This window comes from Bombus terrestris, chromosome 12 (genome assembly GCF_910591885.1).
Source record: "Bombus terrestris chromosome 12, iyBomTerr1.2, whole genome shotgun sequence".
NCBI lineage: Eukaryota > Metazoa > Arthropoda > Insecta > Hymenoptera > Apidae > Bombus > Bombus terrestris.
Genome location: NC_063280.1, coordinates 2725641 through 2750079, shown reverse-complemented (window position 1 = coordinate 2750079; position 24439 = coordinate 2725641). Strand labels below are relative to the sequence as shown.

The window sequence follows — 24439 nt, the reverse complement described above, 5'->3', positions numbered from 1 at the left end:
TCCTCTTCTTCTTTTCGTATTACCTATCCCATGTTTCTATATTACCACATTTAGCCTTTGTTATTAGCATCTGACTATTTTCATCCCTAGCTCTTTTGAAATACTCTGCCTGTACATTTATTCTTATCTGTTTGTAGCTTACATTATACCTTGCACTTTTTATCTTGTCTTATATTACATTTGTCTTTGGATTTCTCTGTCCCTTTCTTTTACCTTTTTCACCATTTCTTGCTCTTCTAAGCTGTTCGATTCGTAATCGTCATCTCCCGATCTCTTTTCCTTTCCTTTGTCTTCCTTTCGGCAGTTTTCTTCTTTGTTCTTCCTCTGCTTTTTCTTGAAACTTTATTGCTCTTTGCTTTATCTTAATTCTTACCTTGTCTCCTTTTGTCACTTCTAGCAGTATGTAAATTTATCAAGTATAACGATATTAACAAATTTACAATTTACAATTTATAGGTTATTAGCTTCTCTTTTTTTTTAATTCTCCTCCGCCAGAATCATCCTCTTTAGATAATTTCTCATCAGATAGAATAACCAAACTACTTGCAAAATTTCATTTGTTTTATTACCGAAATTATTATTGGTACGTAAGTGTATTTATTAATACTGCTGACCTGTAACTTATTAATTTAATTATGCGATGCATCTGGTCTCGGTATATCCTCTGTATGTTCCCTTCCTTCGTCACGCAATTCTACATAATACAGCTTATAACAATTCCAGTTAATAATACAGTTTCGTGTACCTTGCTTTTACGATTATTATCTGAGAGAAAATAGTCCTATCGATATACATTTTATCCTTTGCAAAAATAAAACGCAAATTAATTTGCATAGCTAGCCAGCCAGTAAACAAGTGGTAAATTCAAATATCAACTCCGTTTTTTCCACCTTCCGCTTCTCTGATTTTTCCAGCATATTCTGATTCCTCTAGTAAAAACGCGAATTAGAGATAATAAATGGTACACACGTACAGAGTGGTGACTCGGAAAGAGGAGAGAGTCGCTGCGACGCGTGAATCAACGATAATTAATTCCCGCAATTTCTCGCGTAAGTACGCGAACCGTGTGCACGGTCGCAATTTATGAACGGCCTGCACGAAACGTCATCACGCGCTGTGCCCCGCCAAAGGGGTGGAAGAGCCGTGTGCAATGTGCACGTTTCGATCTTCATTCTAACGCATTTACACGTTCTGCACCCTGTGGCCGAATATCTCGATTAATCACTGAAACCGAAACTTTTACTTTACAAACGAGAATATTCTTTCATTTGATGTTAAAATACAGTAGATATTAAAAGATCCAGTATATTTGATTCTTTTACATGTACTTTGAAAAATGAAATCAAAATGAAATCATTTAAATACATGTAATCGAATGCCGGTAGAGTAGAAATTTTGATGTACTTCGCCAGAAATTCTACTCAAGAAATTTTTTAATTATCTTCGGAACCAATTGAAAACTATAATTGACCGATTCTGAAACTAGACATGTTTTACTTGTTGCATACTTCAAAACTGTTGATTGCCCCAGCATTGGTTATATTATTGACTTTTTATGGAACTTCAACTAATTTTGATTATGAAAAATCTTTATATTTATATTATCGATTAACTTCAGTATAATTAACTTCATGTATCCGGTGAAGCAGAATTACCCACATGTGTAACATTTATCTCTGTGTTTAATAAAATTCAAACTATATGTATTATATTTATCATATAGTTAATATTAACAACATTCGTAAACTTCCGCTTAATTCTTTAAGCGTCAGCCGAAACAAATTCGCGAAATAACGCAGCCTGCAACAGCTGCGAATCTCCAGCTTCAAATGCAACCGTCACGAGCGACTTTCCTTCTTGCTCGTTCGTTAAGTCGGTCTCTTTCTCTTTCGCTTTTATTCGCGCGACGCTTCCGCTCCTTTTTTCCTTGTGCTCGTTTTTCTTCTCGTCTACGCGGCTCTTCAGTCGCCTCCACCTCTCTTTGTTCCATGCTGCTCTGTCTGTCCTTTGAATTGTTCGTCGCTTTAACTGTTCTTCCTCCACTTTTGTTTTGCTCGATTCTCCACTCTTCTCGTTTTATTCCTTCATGGTTTTTAACTTCCTCGTTCTCTGCCCTTTGATTCCTATTTACGCTCTGTCCTTTTTTTTCACTGAACTACTTCTTTTTACCACTTCATTATACCCCGAAGACTTTCTCCTCTTCTCATCCCATATTAATTTATCTTTGAGAATTTCCTTCTCTATTTCTCCCTTTTTTAAATATACCTATTTTTAATTTATTTACTCAACAAGGTAAAGTCGTCTTTAATAACAGATCGCTCACTGTATCTTGTGTTTTACTTCACAGATATTGTTTCCCCTCTTTCTGTTGCAATTGTCATATAACACGATAATAAATTATAATGCATTATGTTACGCCCCGAGGCTCACTATAGACCGTGTTCCTAACCGTCTCCCTTGGTGTTGTCGCGGACGGATCGTCTTACATGACCGTCGAGATATATACAAAGTATACAAAGTAGCGATAAACGCGTAGTTGTCGTCAAGCAGCGAGTTCTAGAAACATCGTTCGCCTTCGGTCCGTTATTTTATCTACGCAAAAAAGATGGCATACGTGACCATAGGCGTGAACGGTTGCGAGACCCGAGCGTGGTGGGGGTCGTCTCCCAGAGAAGATAAAGGACAAAATCGAAGGGCAGTCAGTGGCAAATGAGGATTCAAACCGAATGCATTGAGAGGTTCAAAAGAATAAAATTGAGGTCGCTTAGTTAAACGAATACATCGAGAAATATCATAAAGTCAGGTCGAATTACAGTAACAAAATAATTGTATCATCGTTAAATCATCTGTGACGCGTTCATTATAATTTTAAATATTGTTAAATATGCAAGTTTATATTAACCCCGTTAATTCAGTGTTACAATCATTTGAACTACCTCTGTTATCCTAATCGAAACAGGGGAACGACTGATTCGCGGCGTTGATTATCAGAATCGTAGCGAGAATTTACGCCTCTCGCTGACGCGTTTTCCTCGCGATCGCGTCTCTCCGCGAACGGTCGTAACACATTATGTCTTACTTTTTCATTTCTATTATTCTTTCATTCGATGATATGAGAAGCATTTACAAAAAATGATCCATCCATCCTTCTTTGTTTTTCATTCAATTTTTCTTCCAGATCCTCGTTACATATTCTGCCTTTCTCCACAAACTAATTCGACTGCCTTTTTCTAGCCTTTCAGCCTTCTCTTCGAATTCTTTATTTCTGATTTTATTCGCTAGTTCAATGCAAAGGTTTACAAAAAATGATCCCACTTCTTATTTTTTATTCGCTATTTTTCCAAGCTCTCCATTTGTCCTCCCTTCAATACAATCTAATTCTACACCTCTTCCTCACCTTTCATCTTCCTCTTCGATTCTCATTCCATGAATCTCCTTTTCCCTCGTTTCTTTCGCATATCACTCTTCGCCCTCCTCCGGCACCCTCTTCATCCCCTTCTGTTCCCAAAGCAGCACCCTTTCAGTGCGCCTATTTAGCAGGCATTGTTCCTCAGCGCTGTTAATGGGCCCTCTCGGACGCGGAGAACGCTCACGGTTACGTGTCCAGCGGCAAAGGGTGGATGGAAAATTGAATTTCGTGTCTGCCCGCGCAAAAATAACGCGCGACTCTGCTCGTAAAACACCGCTCGGCCCGTACGAGGATGGAATTTTTAATTTTCACAGAGGAGAGCCTCTATCGCGAGACTGTTTGCCTGCCCGATCGTACGGGAAATACACGAGTATCCTCGCTTCGAGCGCGAAATCGCGAAATTTCGAGCGGTTCCGCATCTGCCAGCCAAGCGACTAGCCACGAACAAACGCGCTTAACAGGCTGTTAGGTAATTTCCGCTGGCCTGGCAGGGTGCAATGTTTGCTCGTGATTTCAAAGTGACGTCGAACGAGAGTTCGTTGCACGTCTCGTCTCTTTCGACCCAAGAGGACAATGAACGAGTTGCGTCACGATCGTCGATCGATCTTCCTTCGAGACGCTGGTAGTTCCTCGTGACTGGCGATTAAATTGGCGAATTTGGTTCCTTGAGGTATACGGAAAGCTTTTGGTTCTGTTTTTGATTTGCATTTCTCGGCAGTTACACCGACCGGCTCCATCTTCCACCAAGATTTCAATTTCGTCGCAAAAATACACGAATAATGTTCAGTTTTCAAGAAACTGATAACTTATTTCCATTAGCTTATTTCTTGCCAAAAATGAAGTAATTATGATACTAAAGTCTAAGGTGAATTTAAAATGCCTTTTTGAAATTTAAATTTCATTTAATTTTTTCAAATTTCTTCAAATTTCACACGACTGTATATATATTCATAATCTACTAATAACGATAGATATAGTAAAAAATAATACGAATTAGTTGAGAATAAAATCTACATGAAACAAATGTAAACGCGAAGGAAGTTTGCGTTCCTTTTTCCTCGATGGATAGATCCCGAAAATGTCTCATCGATTCCAAAGAGAACGTACGACGAAATTCTCGAAGGAAGTTTTTCAACGGTAATTTAAATGCAATCGGAATTCAAAACATGTTTTATTTCGTGCATTTTATATACTACCGCGAATGCATAGTAAAACGAAACTTTTGAGCTGGCTTGTCCCTATGAAACGTGGCAATTTCGCCGTATTTGCGATGCAAACGATCGGGAATGGGATGGTTACATCGTAAAGCACGGTCTATTGCAGCCGTAAAGCGTACTGGAACGCGTTCGCGCGATACCTGCTGAAAATCGAAAGTTCGTCGCGCAAATTACAGACCGGAATTCCCATCTAGTCGGCAGAAGGCGGCCGAACGATTTCCGTCGCCGGCTCGGAGAGGCCGAATTAGCCAGCGAAATTTGCGCGTCGCCAGAGAACACGGAAATGATAGGTGAAAATTATTCAATTCCAAAGTCCACGTGGAAATGGCAATCTCGATGGTAACGATCGAAAATTGCCGCGAAATTATGGCCGGCCTGTGTGCGGCCGCGCCGCGCCCATTAACCTCGAATTAGCCGCCATTTCCTGCCGACATTTTTCATTTTTCCGGGTAATTACGAGCCTTCCTTGTAATTATACCGTAAAGTACGACGCATGCTGCACATTTCGGGTCTCTGCAAAATGTTACGATATTCACGCGTCGCCAAATTCCCTCCGAAAATTGCTTTGGCGCCGTAAGTCCTTGTCGATGTCAGATATCAAGTGATTTCTAATCGTTTTTCTGCAAATCTTTCGCATCACCTAATTCGTATTACCTATTTATCGTTCTACGTCGGATACATAGAACCATATCATGAAAAGAACAACCAAATGTTTAGAAACGAACAGTGGTCATTTTGAATCTACCTAATGGAATGAATTTCATCTCACAATAGGTCTATTTCAATTACTCTCTGACATTTTAGATAGCCTCTTCGCAGAGTTTCCTCTCGTTAGTCCTCTTTAATTAGGCAAATTAACGAAAAACGCTTCAGGCAAATGTTCTTTAGTTTTGTAAGAAATATCTTAACAAAGGGAAATTAATATGGCATTACATTTCAAAAGAATCGTTCCTCGAATAATTAATCCTCTTGTATCATTAAAATGTAAAAAAAGAGCTAGTCGATATCCGCTATAGTTTCTAAGAAGATGGTTTGTAATACTTTACGCGGAATACTCTGTATATTTCGACTTGTATTTTCATACGTTGTGCGTTGCGCCATAATTAACCGTGCAAAGTATTTAACCCATAATTGGTAGGACCTATGAATCTTTAGGAATTTTTATTCTCGTGGTAATTTGGAAGGTGTGAGTTATGAAGAACTTAATGTCTACCAGTCCATGTTATCATCTTTTGCAAACTCCTGAACAATTTGTCTACCTAATTATATACCAATATACCAATCTAAATATGTAGTAATTACGAGTTAAATGTTCACACGCATACGTTTTCCCCTGTAAATCAAAAACTGCTTCTCTCTGACACCAAAAATATTCACACTTCCGACTATATCGTATCAAGAGGATCAGGCACCCAATTCGCCAAACATTTTCAATCATAACTGTCGATCACGAAGCAGATCAACCAGAATTGTTTTCAGCACGCGATCAACCGAGGCTGGAAATAAGCCTAACGATCGATGGAAGATTTAATCGTGGCCTAGGGAACGCCGCGTTCCATTCGCTATTGTTCCAGGACACGTTCGACGTTATTGCGTAGCACAGGATCGGGATGTTTCGCCGTATGACGGCGCCGTTCAATTTATTTCACCGAATACAGGTTTACGAGTGCCTGTTAAGCACGGTTACCGTCGCATTGTGTTAGCCAGATACACGGAGCACCGTTTATTACGCGTTTTATAGCCACCACCTCCCATCCACCGACTACTTTTGTCGTAAATGCATCCGCGGCTGAGCACAATCGCGCCTCGAAACGATCATCGCCGGTTAAACGTAACTATAGAATAGCAATGGCAGAATGGTAGGTAAAGACGCGCGCGTCGAACGTTTTCGTTATTAACACTTTACCGACCGTAGCCGATTAATCGGTTTTTTGTCGCTGACGCTTACCGATCGATAATCTATTAATCGGCTTTTTATCGCCGACGCTTATCACCCGATAGCCTATTAATCGGCTTTTTGTCGCCGACAATCTTTCTCATTATTTGAGCAGTAATTTGTTATTTAGTACTAAGATACCTTGCTCAGTTGTGTCAGTTGCGTTGCTTTGTAAGCTCCCACAGTTTTATACCAATTTGAAAAACTTACCGTTCGCGATCAACGAAAAGAATGATATTGGAGAGTCTAAACCGAAACAGAGCCGGCGCCAGGGAGAATCTGCGCCTGAGCTGCTGGTCGGACGTGCGTATGCTGTTGAACCACTAGCGGTCGGTAAAGTGTTAATAAATTAACTCTGCTCCCGTGACAAGAACCAGCGCGTAAAGGAATATCGTATTACGGTCATCGGCCACTTCATACGGGAATATATTATTAGCATTCACGGTGCAATGTATTCGGGCTTCTGATCAGTTTCAGAATGAATTTCATCTGTTCAATATCGATATCGTGTTTGGAGATAATATACATTATTATTATTTGAATATTATAGTACTATAAATATATTTATAATTTTCATTTTAGTTTTCATAAATTTTGTATTAGAGTATTTCAAGGACCAATTTTTTATAGATCGGTGGCTGATTAGGCTTTTTTTTTTATTTGGGAAACCTCAGTCAAGGTATACGATCTGAATGTTGATAAGTTCGAGGCGACAATATTTGTAAATAGAACTGATTGTAGATATGGAATATCGATATGATCGTAAAAAAAAGGAAATTATTATTCGAATATAATTTTTGTAACTGCGATATATGTACGTGTTTTTTTCAACTCCCTTAAAGGCATTAATAAAGTATATAGACACGTGTGTATATAGGGTGAGCGTATTTCTATGTAAATTTGAACACAGCTATCAGTACACAGAAGAATGAATTCGTCGGGGGCATTGTTAATAGTAATTCTGGTGGAACACAGTCAATTTTCGTGGCTATCGGTTGTATTTGATCAAAGCTGTCATAAGCGGGGATAATCGAACGTTCGGTAGATTGAAAATTGGGGTAGATTTCGCTTCTCATAATAGGATCGCAGGAATGGCACGCGATCCGATTCGACTCGATAAAAGTAGGTCTCTGTGGGAAAATAATCGCGAGACTTTCGCTCGATCGTTATCACCCTTCAACGAAGCTACGCCACTGCGAAGATAAACAATCAATTCCCATACACCATCATGGACGTTTTGATGTTCGTATCTCGACACTGACAAAAGGAGATCGAAAGATAGATATACTGTATTCCAAATTTTCGGTGGAAGTTCTTTACAATAAACAATGGATTAATTCATCGAAAAAGATAGCGTAATATTTTCCTATCTAAAATATTCTTGTTATTGAAATGAAAAGCAAAGACCAAAAACTAGATACATTAATCGTATTCCAAAGTTAGAATTGTTTAGAATAAGCGTCAAATTAATTTGATAAGAAATATATAACATAATTGTACTTGTCTAAAGTGTTCTTTTTATTTAAATAAAAAACGTAGATGAAAACCAGATACATAAACTGTATTTAAAAATAGAATGTTTTTAGAATAAACGTCAAATTAGTTCGATAAAAGATATATAACATTCTTTCTTATTTAAAATATTCCTGTTATTGAAATAAAAATCTTCCTTATATGATAAAAAACGAAAATCATGGAGAAATTACGATCGTAACATTTTCAGACGAATTTCATGCTCCGAACAGACGAAACGATTCTTTTTCAACCCCCCAGAGCAGACACTTACCCCGGAGCCCGGTGCGTGTTAGACGAAAGCGCGGTCTCGTATAATAAACCAGCCATTATCGTGTCACTGTTCACCATCCAATCTTCTTTGTTATCAAACTTTACCGTCGCCTTCTGGGAAAAGGTTCACAATCACCCTCGGCCCAGAAACCGCGTTTGTCTTCGCTGCTAACGGCACATCGCCTCCGTGCAATCCGTATAAATGCATTGCGAGACACTTTACCCTATATTTTAGCTAGTTTCTGTGATTCATAAATAAATTATGCACTTCTATGGCTTTGAGGAAACGAACGGCCTCCGCTGTTTTAGAGTATTCGCGGCTTCCTTATCTTTTCCCCTAGAAACTGGTGCAATTATTATTTCCTTTCAAACATAATGCATCATATTGAAGCAATAGTAGAGAAATTAAGGAACGAGATAAAGCTATGGATTGCAAGCTGCTTTCGATATTGCGAGAGACTGATTCGCTCGGAAATGTAACTTGTAAGAAAAATCAAATAGAGAAAAACATAGATTGGATAATGAACATCCGCCAGGATGATGTAATAGGGACATTTGGCAAAGACAGACTACTATACCCGTTTAATCCGACAAATGGGAACCTAGTTCCATATCTGTGATCTTCCAGAGCAACTACATAAGATCTTTCATGGTCTGGAATAATGTTGTTTGCTATTTATTACCTTATAAGCTAGTCTTTTTAATTACACATCCCAAAGAATTCAAATTATCGCGTGTAGATTTAAATTAAAATTTTTTCATTTAAATGAGATTCTTCTATGGTTACAAGTATTCTATGCATGAGCTTTCAAAGCAACGACACAAGCGCTTCCAAGCTTTCTCAATAGAAAAAGATTTTTAAGAGTAACCCTTAAACTCTTTCTTTTTCCTTACAAATTCCATTTACCTTTCTTTTCCCTTTTGAAAAACTATTGTAAATGCCCTGCAAACCACGATCAGCTCCTTTTTCTCATAGCCAAAAGTATTTTCTTGCATTCCAAGTTCGCAAAGTGTGCGGAAACGATTCGATTCTACCGACCTTACGCGTTTCTTCAATCAAAAAAGCTCGCAAACCAACATCAACCCCTTTTTCTGCGCTACTAAAAGCATTTGCTTGCATTCCAAGTTTATAAAGCGTGTGACTAATTTGCAGAAACGGCTCGATTACACTCCCTTTCGCGTTTCATCTGTCATCAATAGGCGACACGCGATTATACTTCGATGAACATTTCTACCCCTTCTAAAATGGGAAAATCCTCGTCAACGACGCGTCTCGAGCTGCTGAGAGTAATTATTGTTTACACGTTAGATCGCACGTGAGCGATAGTACGGAGCATGCACGTTCACGTACACGTGAGCTATGCAAACGCAGACGGCGGCTAAGACAAACAGGTATCCATGAATGTAGTATTGAATCGGGGTGTCAGAGCCACCTTTGTGTACTCGCGCCATTATTATCCGCGGAAACTATAACGCTTACAATAAGACTGCAACGATAGTGCTCGTTTCTCTCCTCCTTTTTCCTCGTTAATAAAGACCTTTCAACACGTTGCTGTTCCCAACCTTCTGCCGTGTTTTTATTGCATAGCATATCCTACGATAGATGAGAATTAAGAATGCAGAATGTAAGGGATAAGAATTTTTTAAAAATATTCAATTACGTAAAAGTCATTATTTCTCTTAAAAAATACATTTATTTTTCATTTTATACCTGACACGTTTTGTGTCAGATTAAACTTAGGAAAATGAAAAATTTTGAAAATAAGAATTCTCTTAGAATATTCAGTTACGTGAAAGTAGCGTATTTTTTATTGTATACCTATCACACCCTATGTCGTCCTAAAAGTAGGTTAATAAACAATTTGTAGATTGAGAATTTGCTTAGGATATTTAGTTGGGGAAAAGTAACTTCAAATTTTGTTAGCCATCATGAAACGCGATGTTATTAATATATTTCTAAAGGTAACATAGTAGTAGTCGATGCCTATGTACAGTAATAACTGAAATATAATAGCGTCCAAAGCTTCGGAGCTTAGCACGAGCAACACCGCTTTAACCCATTGAGACTGATGTTGCGTTATAACGATTTTATCGTAGATGAACGTTTAAAAGCAATACATCTGCACATGGCGCAGCTGTATTACCGAAATACGGTATTCGGCGAGGATTATGTTGTAAGAGAGGGTGATAGTTGAACTAGTAACGGAACTTCTGTATATAATGAGCTCCCTTGGTTTATTTGGCAGGGTGTTCCCAGAGAACAATACCATGTACACCCTAGGTATTGTTTTAGTCCGTTGTTGAGACTAAGGATTTGGTTTTGTTTTCAGTTTTGGTTTCAACGAACTGCAATTTATAGTCTGCTCTCATTTGCATTGTAGTTTATCTTTACTCTATTCTTTAATCATTAATATAGTCGTGAAAATTACGTAAGGTGTTTGTAAGTAGTTCGAGTAAGTAATATCGCAAACGCGAGTAGATAGAATACAAATTGAGGAATACGTTCGAGCATCCTTGATTAAAATTGAGTAGTTTACGAATTTAATAGTCGTTTGATCGTAGATGGTGCAATATCGAAGATTCTTACGCGCTACTTGAAATATTAAACATCGAATTCCAAATACATTATGTTCTGTTTTATCGGCCCTATGCTATCACTCGTAAATATCTCAATATTTTTATCCGAACGATACTTTAAACACATAAACGATATGAGGATATAGAATCTTTCAAACAACAAAAGTGCTCCATAACGTTTGATACTTATATTCAATACTATTAATATTAGTACTGAATGTTCCATTGATGTTCGGCCAAATGCACGCACTGATGTAAGGTGGATTGCATATCTACAGGCGACCCTAGCGCAACATTCAACTTCGTCGAACTTGAAAAATAAGTGCCATGCACATTCGACATTTATATACATGAACTTTCCTCATTATCTTAATGTTTAGAATCATCCATATAATTTATAAATATAAACATTCTTTGTAATATACATTGGAATAAAAATAAAAAGGAAGATCATGATTTATCTTTTCGTTTGCATTTTTGCAATAGAATTACATCCAGGCCAGAAACAAGCAAACGTCCAAGTAATTTTGAACAGTATGTATAGTATGTCTCCTAGTTTACTGTGAGAAAAACCTACGTCTGGCTACATACATGTCTACAAGACCGCTCTCCTAATAAATCTTATTTTGTCTTCAATATATCCCTGTAACCGGCTCCCTTCTCGTCCAGACGTAATACGAACGAAAGTAATCGCGCGATTTTCCAATTTATCGTCCGAGAATCGGCAATGGTTTGGCAATCGCGTCTTGTAACAATACGTCTTCCACGGATGCTTGTTCCGGGTTGAAAAATGCCCGTGACCCGGACCAATTCACGAAACGAGATTAATGGTTTCGCGAGGATGTTGCCTGTCGTTGAGAAAGAATCTCGTCGAACAAAACGGAACGAAACGGAATGAAATAAAACGAAGGGAACGGAAACGCACGAGCGCCTCTTGATCAATTCCTCGACAAAGCACGGATCGCTGGCAATTACCAGCGCTCGTGCACACGACTACAATAATGCCACAGGGGCAGATTACACTCTGCAGGCCAACCCTTTTTCCGGATTGCTGCATTTTATGCGCCTTTTTGCGCAAAGTGCAGCGACCGAACGCTGCTCGATCGTTCTGTACTGCTCTTCTTTTTTTGCAGCGATAGATTTTAATGAAATACGAGATTATGGCGGTTCTTTGCGAGGGTAACATGGAAATCGACGGATAGAAACGTGATTAATATGAAATGATGCAGATGAGACTGTTGTAAATGAAGATTACAGGCTGTAGAATTCGATATAAATCATATTTTCTGGTTTTCAAATTCAGTGCATTGTAAACTAATCTGCAGTTACGAAAATTATTCTTTCAATTTCACTCTGGGGCTGAACAGACGTTTTTCTATTCCTTTTTAATTTAAAAAATATTGCTCGTCGTAATAATAAAATATTGAGAAACATTAACACGTCGAAGATATTATGATTTTGTTTATCTTAACAGTGAATCTATCTGGTTTACTCATAAAGCGACGTTCAAATATTAAAATTAACAAAAACGTATTATTATATTTTGTATTTATTTCTAATGTGTATTTTTATTTATTCCACAATATATAATTTTTCATATGGTTTTCCGATATATTGTGCTTATAGTTCCAGTATTTCGTTTTGAACGTAATACGTCAGCGATGAAGTTCTTGGACAGTTAAGCATACCATTTAAGGTTCTTGTCTCTAAACTCTCCCATATTTGTCATCCTTGAAACTTTCACTGTCTACATTGACTGCCCTTAGAAACTTTCCACCCCATATACACTTCGGGACCTCTAACTTTTATGCGTGTATTCATCTCCACTTCGCTAACCCTCGATATTATATTAAAAATTCATTTCAATTTTTTAACTGTCCGCAAAGTACCTTCGTTAATTAATACTGCTACTAAAATATGAAAATTGCTTCTGATGAAATAGTATATCATTAACAATTTAACGAATAAAGATAAGTACAATATAAATATATATATATATATATATATATAGTACAAAAAACGGTACATAAAGATTAAATCTAGAAAATTCTTATAAAGAGTCACGAATTCGTGAGATTATCTTTGCCACTTTAACGTAAACAAAGAAAACATAAATATATATGTTAAAAAATATAATATCGCATAAAAATATCGAAAGAATATTAGGTAAATACTAGATGCAACTGATCCGTATAAATATGAATTGGTCACTTTTACCATTCTAGAGTTACAATCTTCCCAGAGAAATTTGTTACATATCTACTTATGCAAAAATACTCAGAGAATATTCTAATAAATAAATAATTATTAAATAATATTAACAGCAACTGTAACACATGCAATCATAACAGGAAAATTTAGAAATTGCTAACATAATTTTATGGTAATTTCGGAACTCCATCTTCCTGGCTGTTACATCGCCGAGGCATCCAGAGTTTCTATCAGCAACCGGAACACATGGCACCGGCCAGCCGTTCCTCGTGATTTACTGCTATTACCTTGCAAACTTGATTATAATGATGCAGGAACACCGTTTGCCGAATTATACGCGGAACCGCGTGTAGCCGGACTTTCATTAAACGATAATCATCTTCCGCTCACTTGTTGGAACGGCCGGAAACTGTTGGGGACAATGCGTCTTCCACGTATTGTCTCCGGTATCGCGCTTCGCCTCTTTATCGCGGCTCAAACAGTTTTCCCACGTGAAGAATGCACTCGTAGTTGATAAAAAGTTGGCGACGTTTTGACGCCGGGAGAAAGCGTGAAATTTGCTCTGGGATTTAATTAAAAGGAAGAACAAGCGATGCTGCTGACGTACTTTAATTAGCAAGAAGGATATAAGAAAATATAAGAATTGTATTTATCCGCTTTAAAGTGCAAACAATTTATAAGGAGAGTTTCTAATCTTTGAATCTTTGAATCTTTGAATTTCTAAATTTTCAAATCTAAACGTAATTTAGTTTTAGATTAAAAAGTTTCTACTTGAGAACTGCATTCTAAATTCGAACTCCAATATCAGTTGAAAGCAGAGCCGTTTAATCTTCCAACAGTTAAGTTCTAGTTGAATTTCCTGCAGACCAAACAATCGAGGACGAACGAATCCACGAAATGTTGGAGGAAGAGCATAAAGGAACGATGTGCAAAGTGAAGGTAACCGTAAAGGCTGCAATCTTGATTATTCATCGTATGATGGGTTCGCTGACAATCGCTCTTCTATTTGCACTTATAATTACTGTTTGCGGAGCATTGTTCTTAAGTCTGACGCCTGAAATGGCACCCTAGTTGATAAGTTACGGGGAATCACCGTGCAAAGTCTCCCCGTTTCACAACTGGAATCGACTTCCAAGTAAAACTCTAATGAAGAAGGTTACGGGGTTACTTGCAGATCTCGTGAATTATTACGTTATCCCCGGAAGAGGAATAAGGTTCCTCTATGTTCGTTAATATTCACGAGCTATACGTATAGAAAAACTGCTCTTTAGAATAAAGATTTAACTTAATAATACGCAGATATTATTATTTATACAAAGATCCAAAGACTCAAAGATTCGAGAATGTTTATATAAATTTATAATAGATTCATTATTATAAATTTTATTTTTACAATTTAGACGCAATTACAGAAATACAGAGGTGGAACGTAATTTGTATATATATGTATGTATTTGTATTATATATATAATTAATATTTTGTATTTATTATATAATAAATTACAACGAGGGTTCTACTTTGAATATTTTACATGTTTTTCCATAGTATATGCATTCTGTGCATTTTTGCATCATTAAATTTTCCATAACTGCAGAAACATCTAAATGAATTATGTTACATTAGACCTAAAACCTCTTTAATCCAGTTATTTTAAAATAACAGAGAAGTTAGCTGGAAAGTTACGAAATTCTATGGAATAAAAATAAAATTTCACTTTTTAAAAGACTTGCACAATCACGGAATAGATATAAAAATTTAGTAGATAAAATGTTATTTCAACAAACCACAACAATCTTTCGTTAATGCTGTAACTCATCTCGTATCAGAAACGATTCTATGAAGCCTCAAGTAAACGAGATGGAAATGAGACGAGCGTAAAAACAGGGCAGCGTGAACGATAACGGGATGAGATAGCGAACGCATAAAGACGTTGTCACCTTCCAACGAACGCGTTAATAAAGGTGGACGGTTTAAGGCCGATTGGATACTTCAATCTTACTGAATGCCATTTTCATAATCGTTTCGGAAGCACGGTAAGGGTTAAAGTAAACTTGGAGCTTTAACGAACGGACTTCTAAGCCGATTAACATCCTCGAACTCCTCGAATATACACAATCCAGGAGTCTGAACAAGCAAGTTCGCCGGGACAATCAGCTTATTCGCGGAGTTTCTTTCCACGATCCAGTATGTACACAAATGAGCTATCTATGAAACGATACTGAGGAAGAACGGGCAATAAAAATGTCTCCCAGGCGTTCCAAAGCGAGAAACAATTGAAATCGATCAGCCGCTTATCGACTTTCTCAAAGGAGACTTAATTACGAACTTGGGCATTGATCGCGCTCTTTCATTAATTTTAAACCTCTGCATCGTTATTATCTCTTCATCTTCTTCTTTCGTTGGAAAATTTGTACTCTAAAAGTTTTAGGCTTCGATTTTTACACTTTGGATATCTAAATTCTCTAGGACGTGAAATTCCGAATAAAAACATTTGAAATGTTCATTCTTAGACGTTGCCTATCGGTCAGGTTTCGCGTATCTTTTCATCTTTCGTTGCATGTTTCCTGAAAATTCATGTTTATACGTTAGAAAATTTTGAAATTCAGAAATTCAAACATTCGAAGGTTAAAAATACCTTCGTCGAACTCTGCAATCTTCTAATCATTAGAAGTATCAAACATTTCACAAACGTGACCATCTAATTAAAAATTGACTTTGATCCCATCATTCTTGATTGCAGTTAGATAAGTTTCATCTGCTTTAAAATTTATCCCCGAAGAAACGCTATGAGCGGTATACATTGTATATATTATTCTACTATTTATCCAACTTCTTCATGGCACATAATATAAGTTCAGCAACTCGTTATCAAGACGAGAGAGTCGCAACAAAGTCGTACCCTTCTCCAGAGGTAATTTTTCTAATAAAAAAAAACGCGGCTCTGAAAAGGATAGTCGAGCGTGGCAGCGAGTAATTATCAATTAATCTTCATTAAAGCCTTCCGCGTTCCTGCAGATGGCTGCCACGATGGAAAACAATCAGACGCTTGCTCCAAGGAGCGTGCAGTTAGTTTGGAAAGTTAGTTTCGAAAGAGGCAGAAGGAAAGAGAAGAACGGGGGAAAACGAAAAGGGTGTTGCCAGGCGTGTTGGAGACTCGCCCTCGACTCGTCTCCCTCGGAAAGCTTAAATCGGCTTCATATCTCAGCCCCTGCAACCCTCTTGTATCTCTAATCAGATCATTAAGCTCGCGGAGCGTGCGCATGAAGAAATTTGTCGCGAACCTAGTCCTCCGCGTGATTCGCGAAGAAAATGTATAATCGAATCAACATTGACGAGGGGTCGCGACTTTTTCCGTTTCGGCTTGCGCGTAAATGCGCACGCCTGTCGATAAACCTTCGGATACACTCGACGAGTTATTAAGTTAGAACTACGACTGGGGTTGCTTGTAAAGTGGGTGGCCAAACTTGGCGAAATTCTGCCCCTCTCTTTTTATGTATATTTCAGCTTCCCTTTGCCATTCGTTTCTTCACCATGCTCCTACTTTTCTTTTTTCGTGTAATATATTTTCCGGACGTTTCCCGTCTCAAGTTCTTTTTTTCTTCTTTCGACGTGGAACACTACGTTTAATCAAAAGCCAAGCAATGAAATTAATTCACGAAAATGTTGAAACTCGTCGTAACGTTAGAGATACCTTTTTAATGCTTCGTCAAATATTATTTAAGCTAATTTATTAATTTATACTATTCGCTTCTTTGATACTTATTTAAATACTTTGTTAGATTACAGAAAATCGTAGAATCCAAGTGTCTCGTAGAAACAATGACGAGTACTAAATGTATTCAAAGTTACTGCGGTTCTCGAATTTTGAGCATTCGTGACTAAAGACGTCTGAAGTGTCGTTACAGTAATAGAGAGAATGGTTTCTACGACAGATGGTTAAAGTTCCGAAACTCGTAACGGGGGTGGAAAGCGAAGGTGGTAGCAAAGTATAGTGGCAACTGTCTTCCAAATGAGAGCCATTTTTTATCCACGACACAGCTGTGACAACATGTTCCACAACTGTATCCATTACCATCTCCCTTTATAATAATTTCTCACCTCTATAATCATAACGATTACATCGACGATACAGCGATCGTTTAAATCCACAAACTGTTCCACCGTGAAACTCCGCGACAAAGGATACATTTTTTACAGGCTAATTGCATTGAAACATTTTTTCCTTTCTTTTCTTTTTTTCTTTATTTGAAATTTTATTTATCGTCAAACGTTTCGACCTCGGTGAGTTATATTGGACTCTGAAGTATTAATATTTCACGGTAGAATTATCACGCTGGAAGCAATTGAAACATGCGCAACAATGGTAAAGGGATTGAACGGGGCCACGGTACGGGTTCAGTTAGAACCTTTTCGACGAGAATTAAAACTGGACAGCTCCTTCAAGCGAATTCGATTTGTTCCAGGATGGAGGAGACATCACGGGGGTTGCTGCAGCATAAGCACAGGGCCGAACAGCTGAAGCAAGAGAAAACTGCGCTCACACTTTCTTACGAGGTAAGATTTTACCAAACAAATGTTTCCAAGTAGCTCAGAAGTTTAGTCGATTATCCATAATATTAATAAACCTCGATATTCAGCAGAACCACTTTTAACAATCAGTTTAATACCTATTCAATGATTATTATGTCTCGTTACAGTGTTTGGTAAAACTTCAAAATGTTTTGCCAGTCACTTGTAAGTTTCGAACTTTTCGAAAATGTTAAATTATGTAACATTACGAGATGCCATTAAATCTTATGATTTCAAAAGATTAAGATAATTATTCGTATCGCATGTTACATCGAAACATAAGTCCCTGAAGGAATTCAATTTCTGCAGGATTTCAATTGCGCGTACCATCCTCCTTGAATTTATACTCGTTCGAGTGGTTCGTCGGATTTTAGCTTCCTGAATGTAGGGTGAAATGAAAAGCGGAATGTCTCCCCCTTGATTCAACCATTGGTCCCGTTGTCGATAAGCACGAGCAGATAACGAAGAGGCTGTCAAATTCTCTAGTCTATCGAACAGAGTTTATCCATCGTTTATCGTGGCGACTATTTCTTTTTTTCTCTTCTACGATTTATTTGTTTTTTCTCTTTTTTTTTTTTTTTTTTTGTAAACAGAAGTCGAGACACGATGACACTCTGGTAAAAAGCTTCCAGCTGCCATGGTCCAATAACAACGCTCTCGTAACGCGAACCAACAAGCTGTTATTGTATTTCAGCTGAAGTTGTCATGTACGATTGTTCCTGCCGGAGACACAAAGCGGGGTGCTGGGTTTATCGTTGAATTCACGTAACGCAATTTATTTCATCCTCTTACTCGGTACTTTCGGTCCGTGAAGCGACACAATGGGCTAAAGAACGCGATATGCACGCGATGTATACTCCGCGTCGATTAAAAACACTCGATCGGTGCGATTAAGAATATTCTTTTCGATGAACCTGTTACCGATCGGATGGCGTTTCAATTAATTTCTCTATACATTTGAAGCAGACGCACACGCAGGTGAAAGGGAGTGCGTTTATTCGAAACACTTCGAACTTGACTAACCTATGTTCTCAATAAACCGAAAGATTAACATCAATGAATTCGTCTGAGGAATTCGTCTGTCGTATTGTAGACAGGAGAGTATGACATTTAAAAAACTCAAGTTGACCTTAAATTTTCCCCTTCCTTTATAGAAAAACTATGTATGTTACGTAATGTCTCCCACTGTACCGAAAACTTCTTTTCTAAGATCAATGTTTTCATGTTTTCATTTCTTTGCGATATGTTTAATTACATTAAATTCAAGGAAGCTTCTAACATTTCTAGCTTCTACAGGTTTCATTTTCGAATCCGTATGCCTTATGAACTATACTATAATATGACGTAGAATCACCCTCAAACTGCTTTTACAATCATTTACGACCTACAGCGTATGTGAAATCTATATTTAAAAATCTGTTTTTATCCGTTATACCTGTCCAACCACGTCGGAAGTCAAAGGCAGAGAAACATATTTGAATAGAATGTGGTTTCGTAGAAAGGCAATTTTGGCAAAGACCGCCAGCAAATTCCCTAATTTCTGCTCAATCCTAAGCGAGCCATCTGCGAACTGACAATACTTTCGCCACATATTTGCCAACGACCAATATTCCTGACTTAACGAAGTAACGTAACGCGGCCGTGTACAATGAAAGGGGAGGAAACGGTAAACGGTCGCGTTTGCTACGAGCCCTTAGAATGGTACGCACTATCTCGTTCACGGCCGGTTTGCTTCTAAAAGAGTCGTAGATTTAGAGCGCGTGGGGTGTGCATCACTGCCCCACGAAATACCGTTTATTATCGATCGTCACTCGATCCCCTGGTTCAATGTCGTCCCGCCCTACCGATGCCACCCCCCTAAAAGTCCCTTTGCCGGCTACGAGGAAGTATATCCATAATGCCTGCAAGTGTTCTCTCTAGCTGTTCGATTTTACTTGCGGAGCGCGCATCCCCCTTCTTCCTTCGCGATCTCGGGAAGAAAAGTTGCTTGAAAACTCACCTTAACATAATTTTTTCTGGTAAGAAAGGCGAATGGGTTTCGTCACATCGCTGACAAAATTTTTTTTTTAGTTCTATTAGTATTAATAAATTAATGTTGTTTTATTAGTAGATTAGAAGAGCTGATAATACGAGGAAAGAAATCTAATTGAATAAGATGTGCTAAAAATTGCAACTCGTAACCTTTGCTCCTATGTTCTTTATAAATTCGAGTAAATTGTCTTTTGAATTCTTCGTACATTCGAATTTAACGTCTTATTACGAGTGTATTCTTCAAGATTAGAAATTGATTAAATTAGAAATGTCCCTGTACTCGATGCGTGCAATTCAGAGGCGAGCAGAAGCTGTCGGGCGCGACGATAGATTAGTCGAAAGTGGCGGGAAACGACGCGAAAAGATACGCTGCGGGAAAAATTCCATGAAGCGGACAGTTTATATTTCTATTTTTCGTTGCTCTTCTCCCGCGAGATGACAGAAAATCGTTGCTCTCCCTTCAGCTTTGAAAGAAGGGAGTGTAGACATTAGCAAGGGCCGGCTGGCTGGCACGACTGTTATAAATCAGACACACGCACCCTCTATTAGCACCCCTGTCCCCGACAGGTCTCTACAGCCCTAATTTAACGTTAAACGCTTTTCTGCTAATAACGACCGCTTGTGTTATTAACTCTGACTACGGAACTGCGCCGAATCCTTGACAAAAGTGCAGTTGGTCACCAAGGAGGCGCGTCACTTCTTCGAATTATCGCCATAGCCTTACAAATTATTGCCGATTTCTCAGTAAGCAAAGCAGCGCTCCTTGATTTTCTTATCCATCGTTTTGAGACATCTGAGAAAAAGTTTTATTATTTTCTCGTGCCATTTGTATTATTTCTTAATTAATGCTATAACCTACGAGAGTTTGAATTAAATATTACATATAATTTGGGAATATTTGTTATTCTCATTTGTATTCTACGATTCACGTGACGAAGATTATCATTTATAATCCACTTAAAATTAAATAACTCAAATCTAATCCTGGTTCGAGTTATTGTAATCACCTCGTCGAGTTAGAACAATGACGCGAGTTACATTGAACCGCTTTTTCGTTAATGACGTTTTATTTTTTGTTTTTCATTTGCCAACAGGCACGCGTGCATCAGTATCAGGCTCAGATTTCGAAGCTGCAGCTGGAGAACGAGTCGATGAGGGGTCAGCTGCGCGGTTTGGAGGCTGCATGTGCTGGTGAGGTGCATGCTGCGTTGGTGGCACGTCTGGCGACCTTGGAAACGGAACACGCTGCCTTGGCACGAGACGCGGACGCTCAGCGTCGCCAGTACGAGCGGTGCCTGGACGACGTCGCCAACCAGGTGGTCCGCGCCCTTCTATCCCAAAAGGTTCATTGCTATGCTCTCGTTACCACGTCCTCGACTTGTCTTTCTTCTCTTCTCATTTCCTCTTTTAATTCTCATCTTTTTTATTCATCTTTTGTCGCGATGAAATACTCACGTCATTCGATCTTTATGTCTAATTATTTGATGATTTGTGACATCGAAGTAAATTATGTTGCATTTAAAATATACTCATACTTCTGAGTCGATTTCGTTGACTAGTATAAGACGTTGGCCTTTACGGGATAATATTTGTGTTTAATTTCTTCTCCTCTTTTACGTTTAAAAGAAATCTACCAATGGTTATCCAGATTTCACCCTTAATGTCGATCCCGTCTAATCCATCTGCTGAGCTGCGAGATTGCAAAGCTGCAAGTGTGTGTTCACGCATACTAAATTAGTTCGATTAAATAACACGAATATATTTATCAATATTTTCCAGGAGACAATCTTCTGTGTTCGAATAACTTGACGTTGCTCGAACCTTTTAGCACGTAGAAGGAAAAACAACGAACACAAGAATATTTTATTTTCTTTAATGCTAGTTTTCGTGTAGCAAACGCTTGTTTATCCAATCACATTTTCAACATTTTACATTGAAATCCTCATTGTTCGTCCGCTAACGCGCTTTCTATTGTCATTCCTAAGATTAGGTTTGAAAAAACGGCGTACTTATTGTTTCTTTATGCTGTATAGGGTCTGAGGGAAGAAATCGGTGCATTGCAGAGGCGTATACGAGAGCTGGAGGCTCAAAATCGAGCACTTTCAGGATTATTGGCCCAGGCCGCAAATCCTGGAAGTCCGACAGAATTGATTCAAGGAATCCTCGAAGCTGGACCGGCGGCACTAGTCGCTGCTCTTGGTCTGGACCCAGCTTGGGTTCCCTTATCAAGGCCACGCTCGCTCAATTTACAGATACCAGTCATGGCTGCTACGAAATGTCGAAGAAACAGACCTTTGGGTACGTTTATCAATACCAAATAGAAATATCTTCTATGAACGAGTAATCGTTTTAAAAATATATATGGTTTGACTAGATAATTCCACGTGTGATTGTACGTTGTGCGTGTGAAATCTTTAATCCTTCCACGTTAGATTGTAGTTTCAAATTTTAGTAATTAATTAAACGGTAAATATATTTTACTTTCAACAAAACTGATTCTAATTTTAGCACATTGCATCTCGCTTGTAAAAAGATCACAAATATATATATATTTAATAATAATTATTAAAAAGGAAAAAGTTGTTTACACAGTCCAGGAAACATTTCGCTCGTAAAAGAATTAAGGATACGATATGACTTGAAAGAGCCAGAATTAAAATAAGCATTATGCTTATAAATGTACAGTTGAAGTATTCACAATAGTCGTACGACAATTACCCGCATTACTCGTTATATCTGCAGTACCATTATAGTATTAACAATTAACACAAATGCTAAGATAATAAGATTAAAGTAATGCTCATCGCGATAATTCAGCACAAAAACCGTCAGAAGAGGAAGGTAGCGAGAGTCCAGAAAGTGGGAACAGAGACGAGGGTTATTCAACGATGTCCAGCGACGTACAGGGTGAGGGTGCTCGACAGGAGCCATCCCGAGGGTTAGAAGATCTAAAGGAGGCGACAGACGAGACCGAGGCAGACGTTTCACCGGATGCACGGCTGGTCGCCCTCGACGCTGGCGACCCGGACGTGCTGTTTTTGCCGTTGAATCTCACCGTAGGAATAAATCCACGTCACAGTTATCCCCCTACCAAAGACTTGCTGCCGTATCAGCACGTGATGCGCAGCTTCTCTGACAGTCACCTATGCCTCAAGCTGACCACTACAACCAATTTCACGCCGTACAAGCTACCAAGCCCCATGGGATCCTCTTCTCTTCTTCTAGTCGAAGAAGAAGGCTGGGATGCCGAGTATGTGCAACAATGGCTCAGGTTCGTTCATAACTTCCTAATTACTTCCCTGTCTTTTTCTTCCCGTAGTAATCACAAATTATCAAAAAAAAGATATGATTTTTTTGTTTACTTTTATTAATTTACTTTTATTGGAAATTGATCGTGACGATCAAATTGGTTTGACAGTAAATTCAATTTAAAATTGAATATATGTAAAACACAATGGTATGGGTTGAAAAGGAAAACAAATTGAAATTTTTGCAACCCAAAGGTTGGACGACAGCAGAAGTGCTCAACAACATCGAGATCACCTCGAGTTGGAATACGACAGAGCAGAACTAGAAGATTGGAGTTTCTCGTTGTCCACCGAGGACCTTGTTCAAAATGAATCTACGGTATGGAAGGAGCCCTCCACCACTACCACCCCAGCTCTTCCAGCAATCAAGGAACATAATCCTTTGGAATTGGAAGAAGACGCGAATGAATGTTTGTGGAATGGTGCCAGTTATCTTGCTGATAGAACAGGAGGCGAATTGGTAAAAATAGAAAACAACATTGCTTCTTTATATCTTCTTCAAATTAGATATGGTTTTAACAATTGATAAATTTCCGATAGAACTCCATTTATACAAATTTTCCGGTAGAAAGCTAATTTATGTAATTAGATTTCATACAATAAAAGTCTACCGATTCTCCGCTTTATAATCTTTCATTCAATGGTAAGAGTTTACGTTCGGTGGATTTAAGTGAATTTAAGTGGATTAAGTAAATGGATTTAACTAACAAGAATTAATTTAACCGGGTATTGAATACAACTTGGTTCAAATAACTGGAATTCATATAAACAGAGTTCTACTTAGTCTTAAATTAGGCTATTCGTTAAACAATGCAATTGTATACAATTTTTATTTGGGAATCTCTTGTTCGTTACCTAGGTTGCTCTTCTTATGGATGCCAGAGCGACTGGGTCATGGCCATATGCTACGAGTCCTGGTGCTTCCTGGAGCAGCGAAGAAGGAGCATTTGAAAATTCCAGCAAACGATCCTCTGCGGCATTATCCGGCTGCAGCGATGATCCAGACTCTCCATCCATTGGCACGGATTTCACCAGAGACTTTTATAGACTGGTAAAGTTCGAGAGTACGAAAAGCTTGGCAAGCACATCGTCGAGAAGCGGAAGACCTCCACCGGACAGGGAACAAGCATTGCAGAGCGTGTTGTCCTTTATCGCTGAACAACAAATGTATTTGGCTGAATTGCCAAATAATCTACTAGAACATAATAGTGCAACTCTTGCAACAGAAGGTATATTCTTTTCATGTTTATATGTCTTATCGTTATGTTTGCTGTATTTTGTTATTTCAAAATTTATTCCTAAGTTCACGTGTTACAACACAAAATTAATGGTACAATTCTAAGCAACAAAACTGTTGGTAGAAAAGAATACTTAAGAAAACTAATAACGAAATAT

The 24439-nt window shown here is 38.3% G+C and overlaps 1 protein-coding gene across 8 annotated transcripts in view; it reads left to right on the top strand.

The window, feature by feature from the left end:
• Nucleotides 1-24439, top strand: part of LOC100649702 — a 398659-nt gene that overhangs the window by 368212 nt on the left and 6008 nt on the right. For 7 of the 8 annotated variants that reach the window (XR_007225924.1, XM_048410855.1, XM_048410852.1 and 4 more), the window contains 6 exons: nucleotides 17600-17690; nucleotides 20831-21079; nucleotides 21770-22034; nucleotides 22554-23007; nucleotides 23240-23504; nucleotides 23904-24273. Coding sequence is in view for 7 of the 8 variants with exons in the window: in XM_048410855.1 (XP_048266812.1) it covers nucleotides 17600-17690; nucleotides 20831-21079; nucleotides 21770-22034; nucleotides 22554-23007; nucleotides 23240-23504; nucleotides 23904-24273 (1694 nt within the window). In the remaining variant the exon portion in view is untranslated. The remainder of the gene's footprint in view (nucleotides 1-17599; nucleotides 17691-20830; nucleotides 21080-21769; nucleotides 22035-22553; nucleotides 23008-23239; nucleotides 23505-23903; nucleotides 24274-24439) is intronic. The other variant, XM_048410854.1, reaches the window with a different exon arrangement.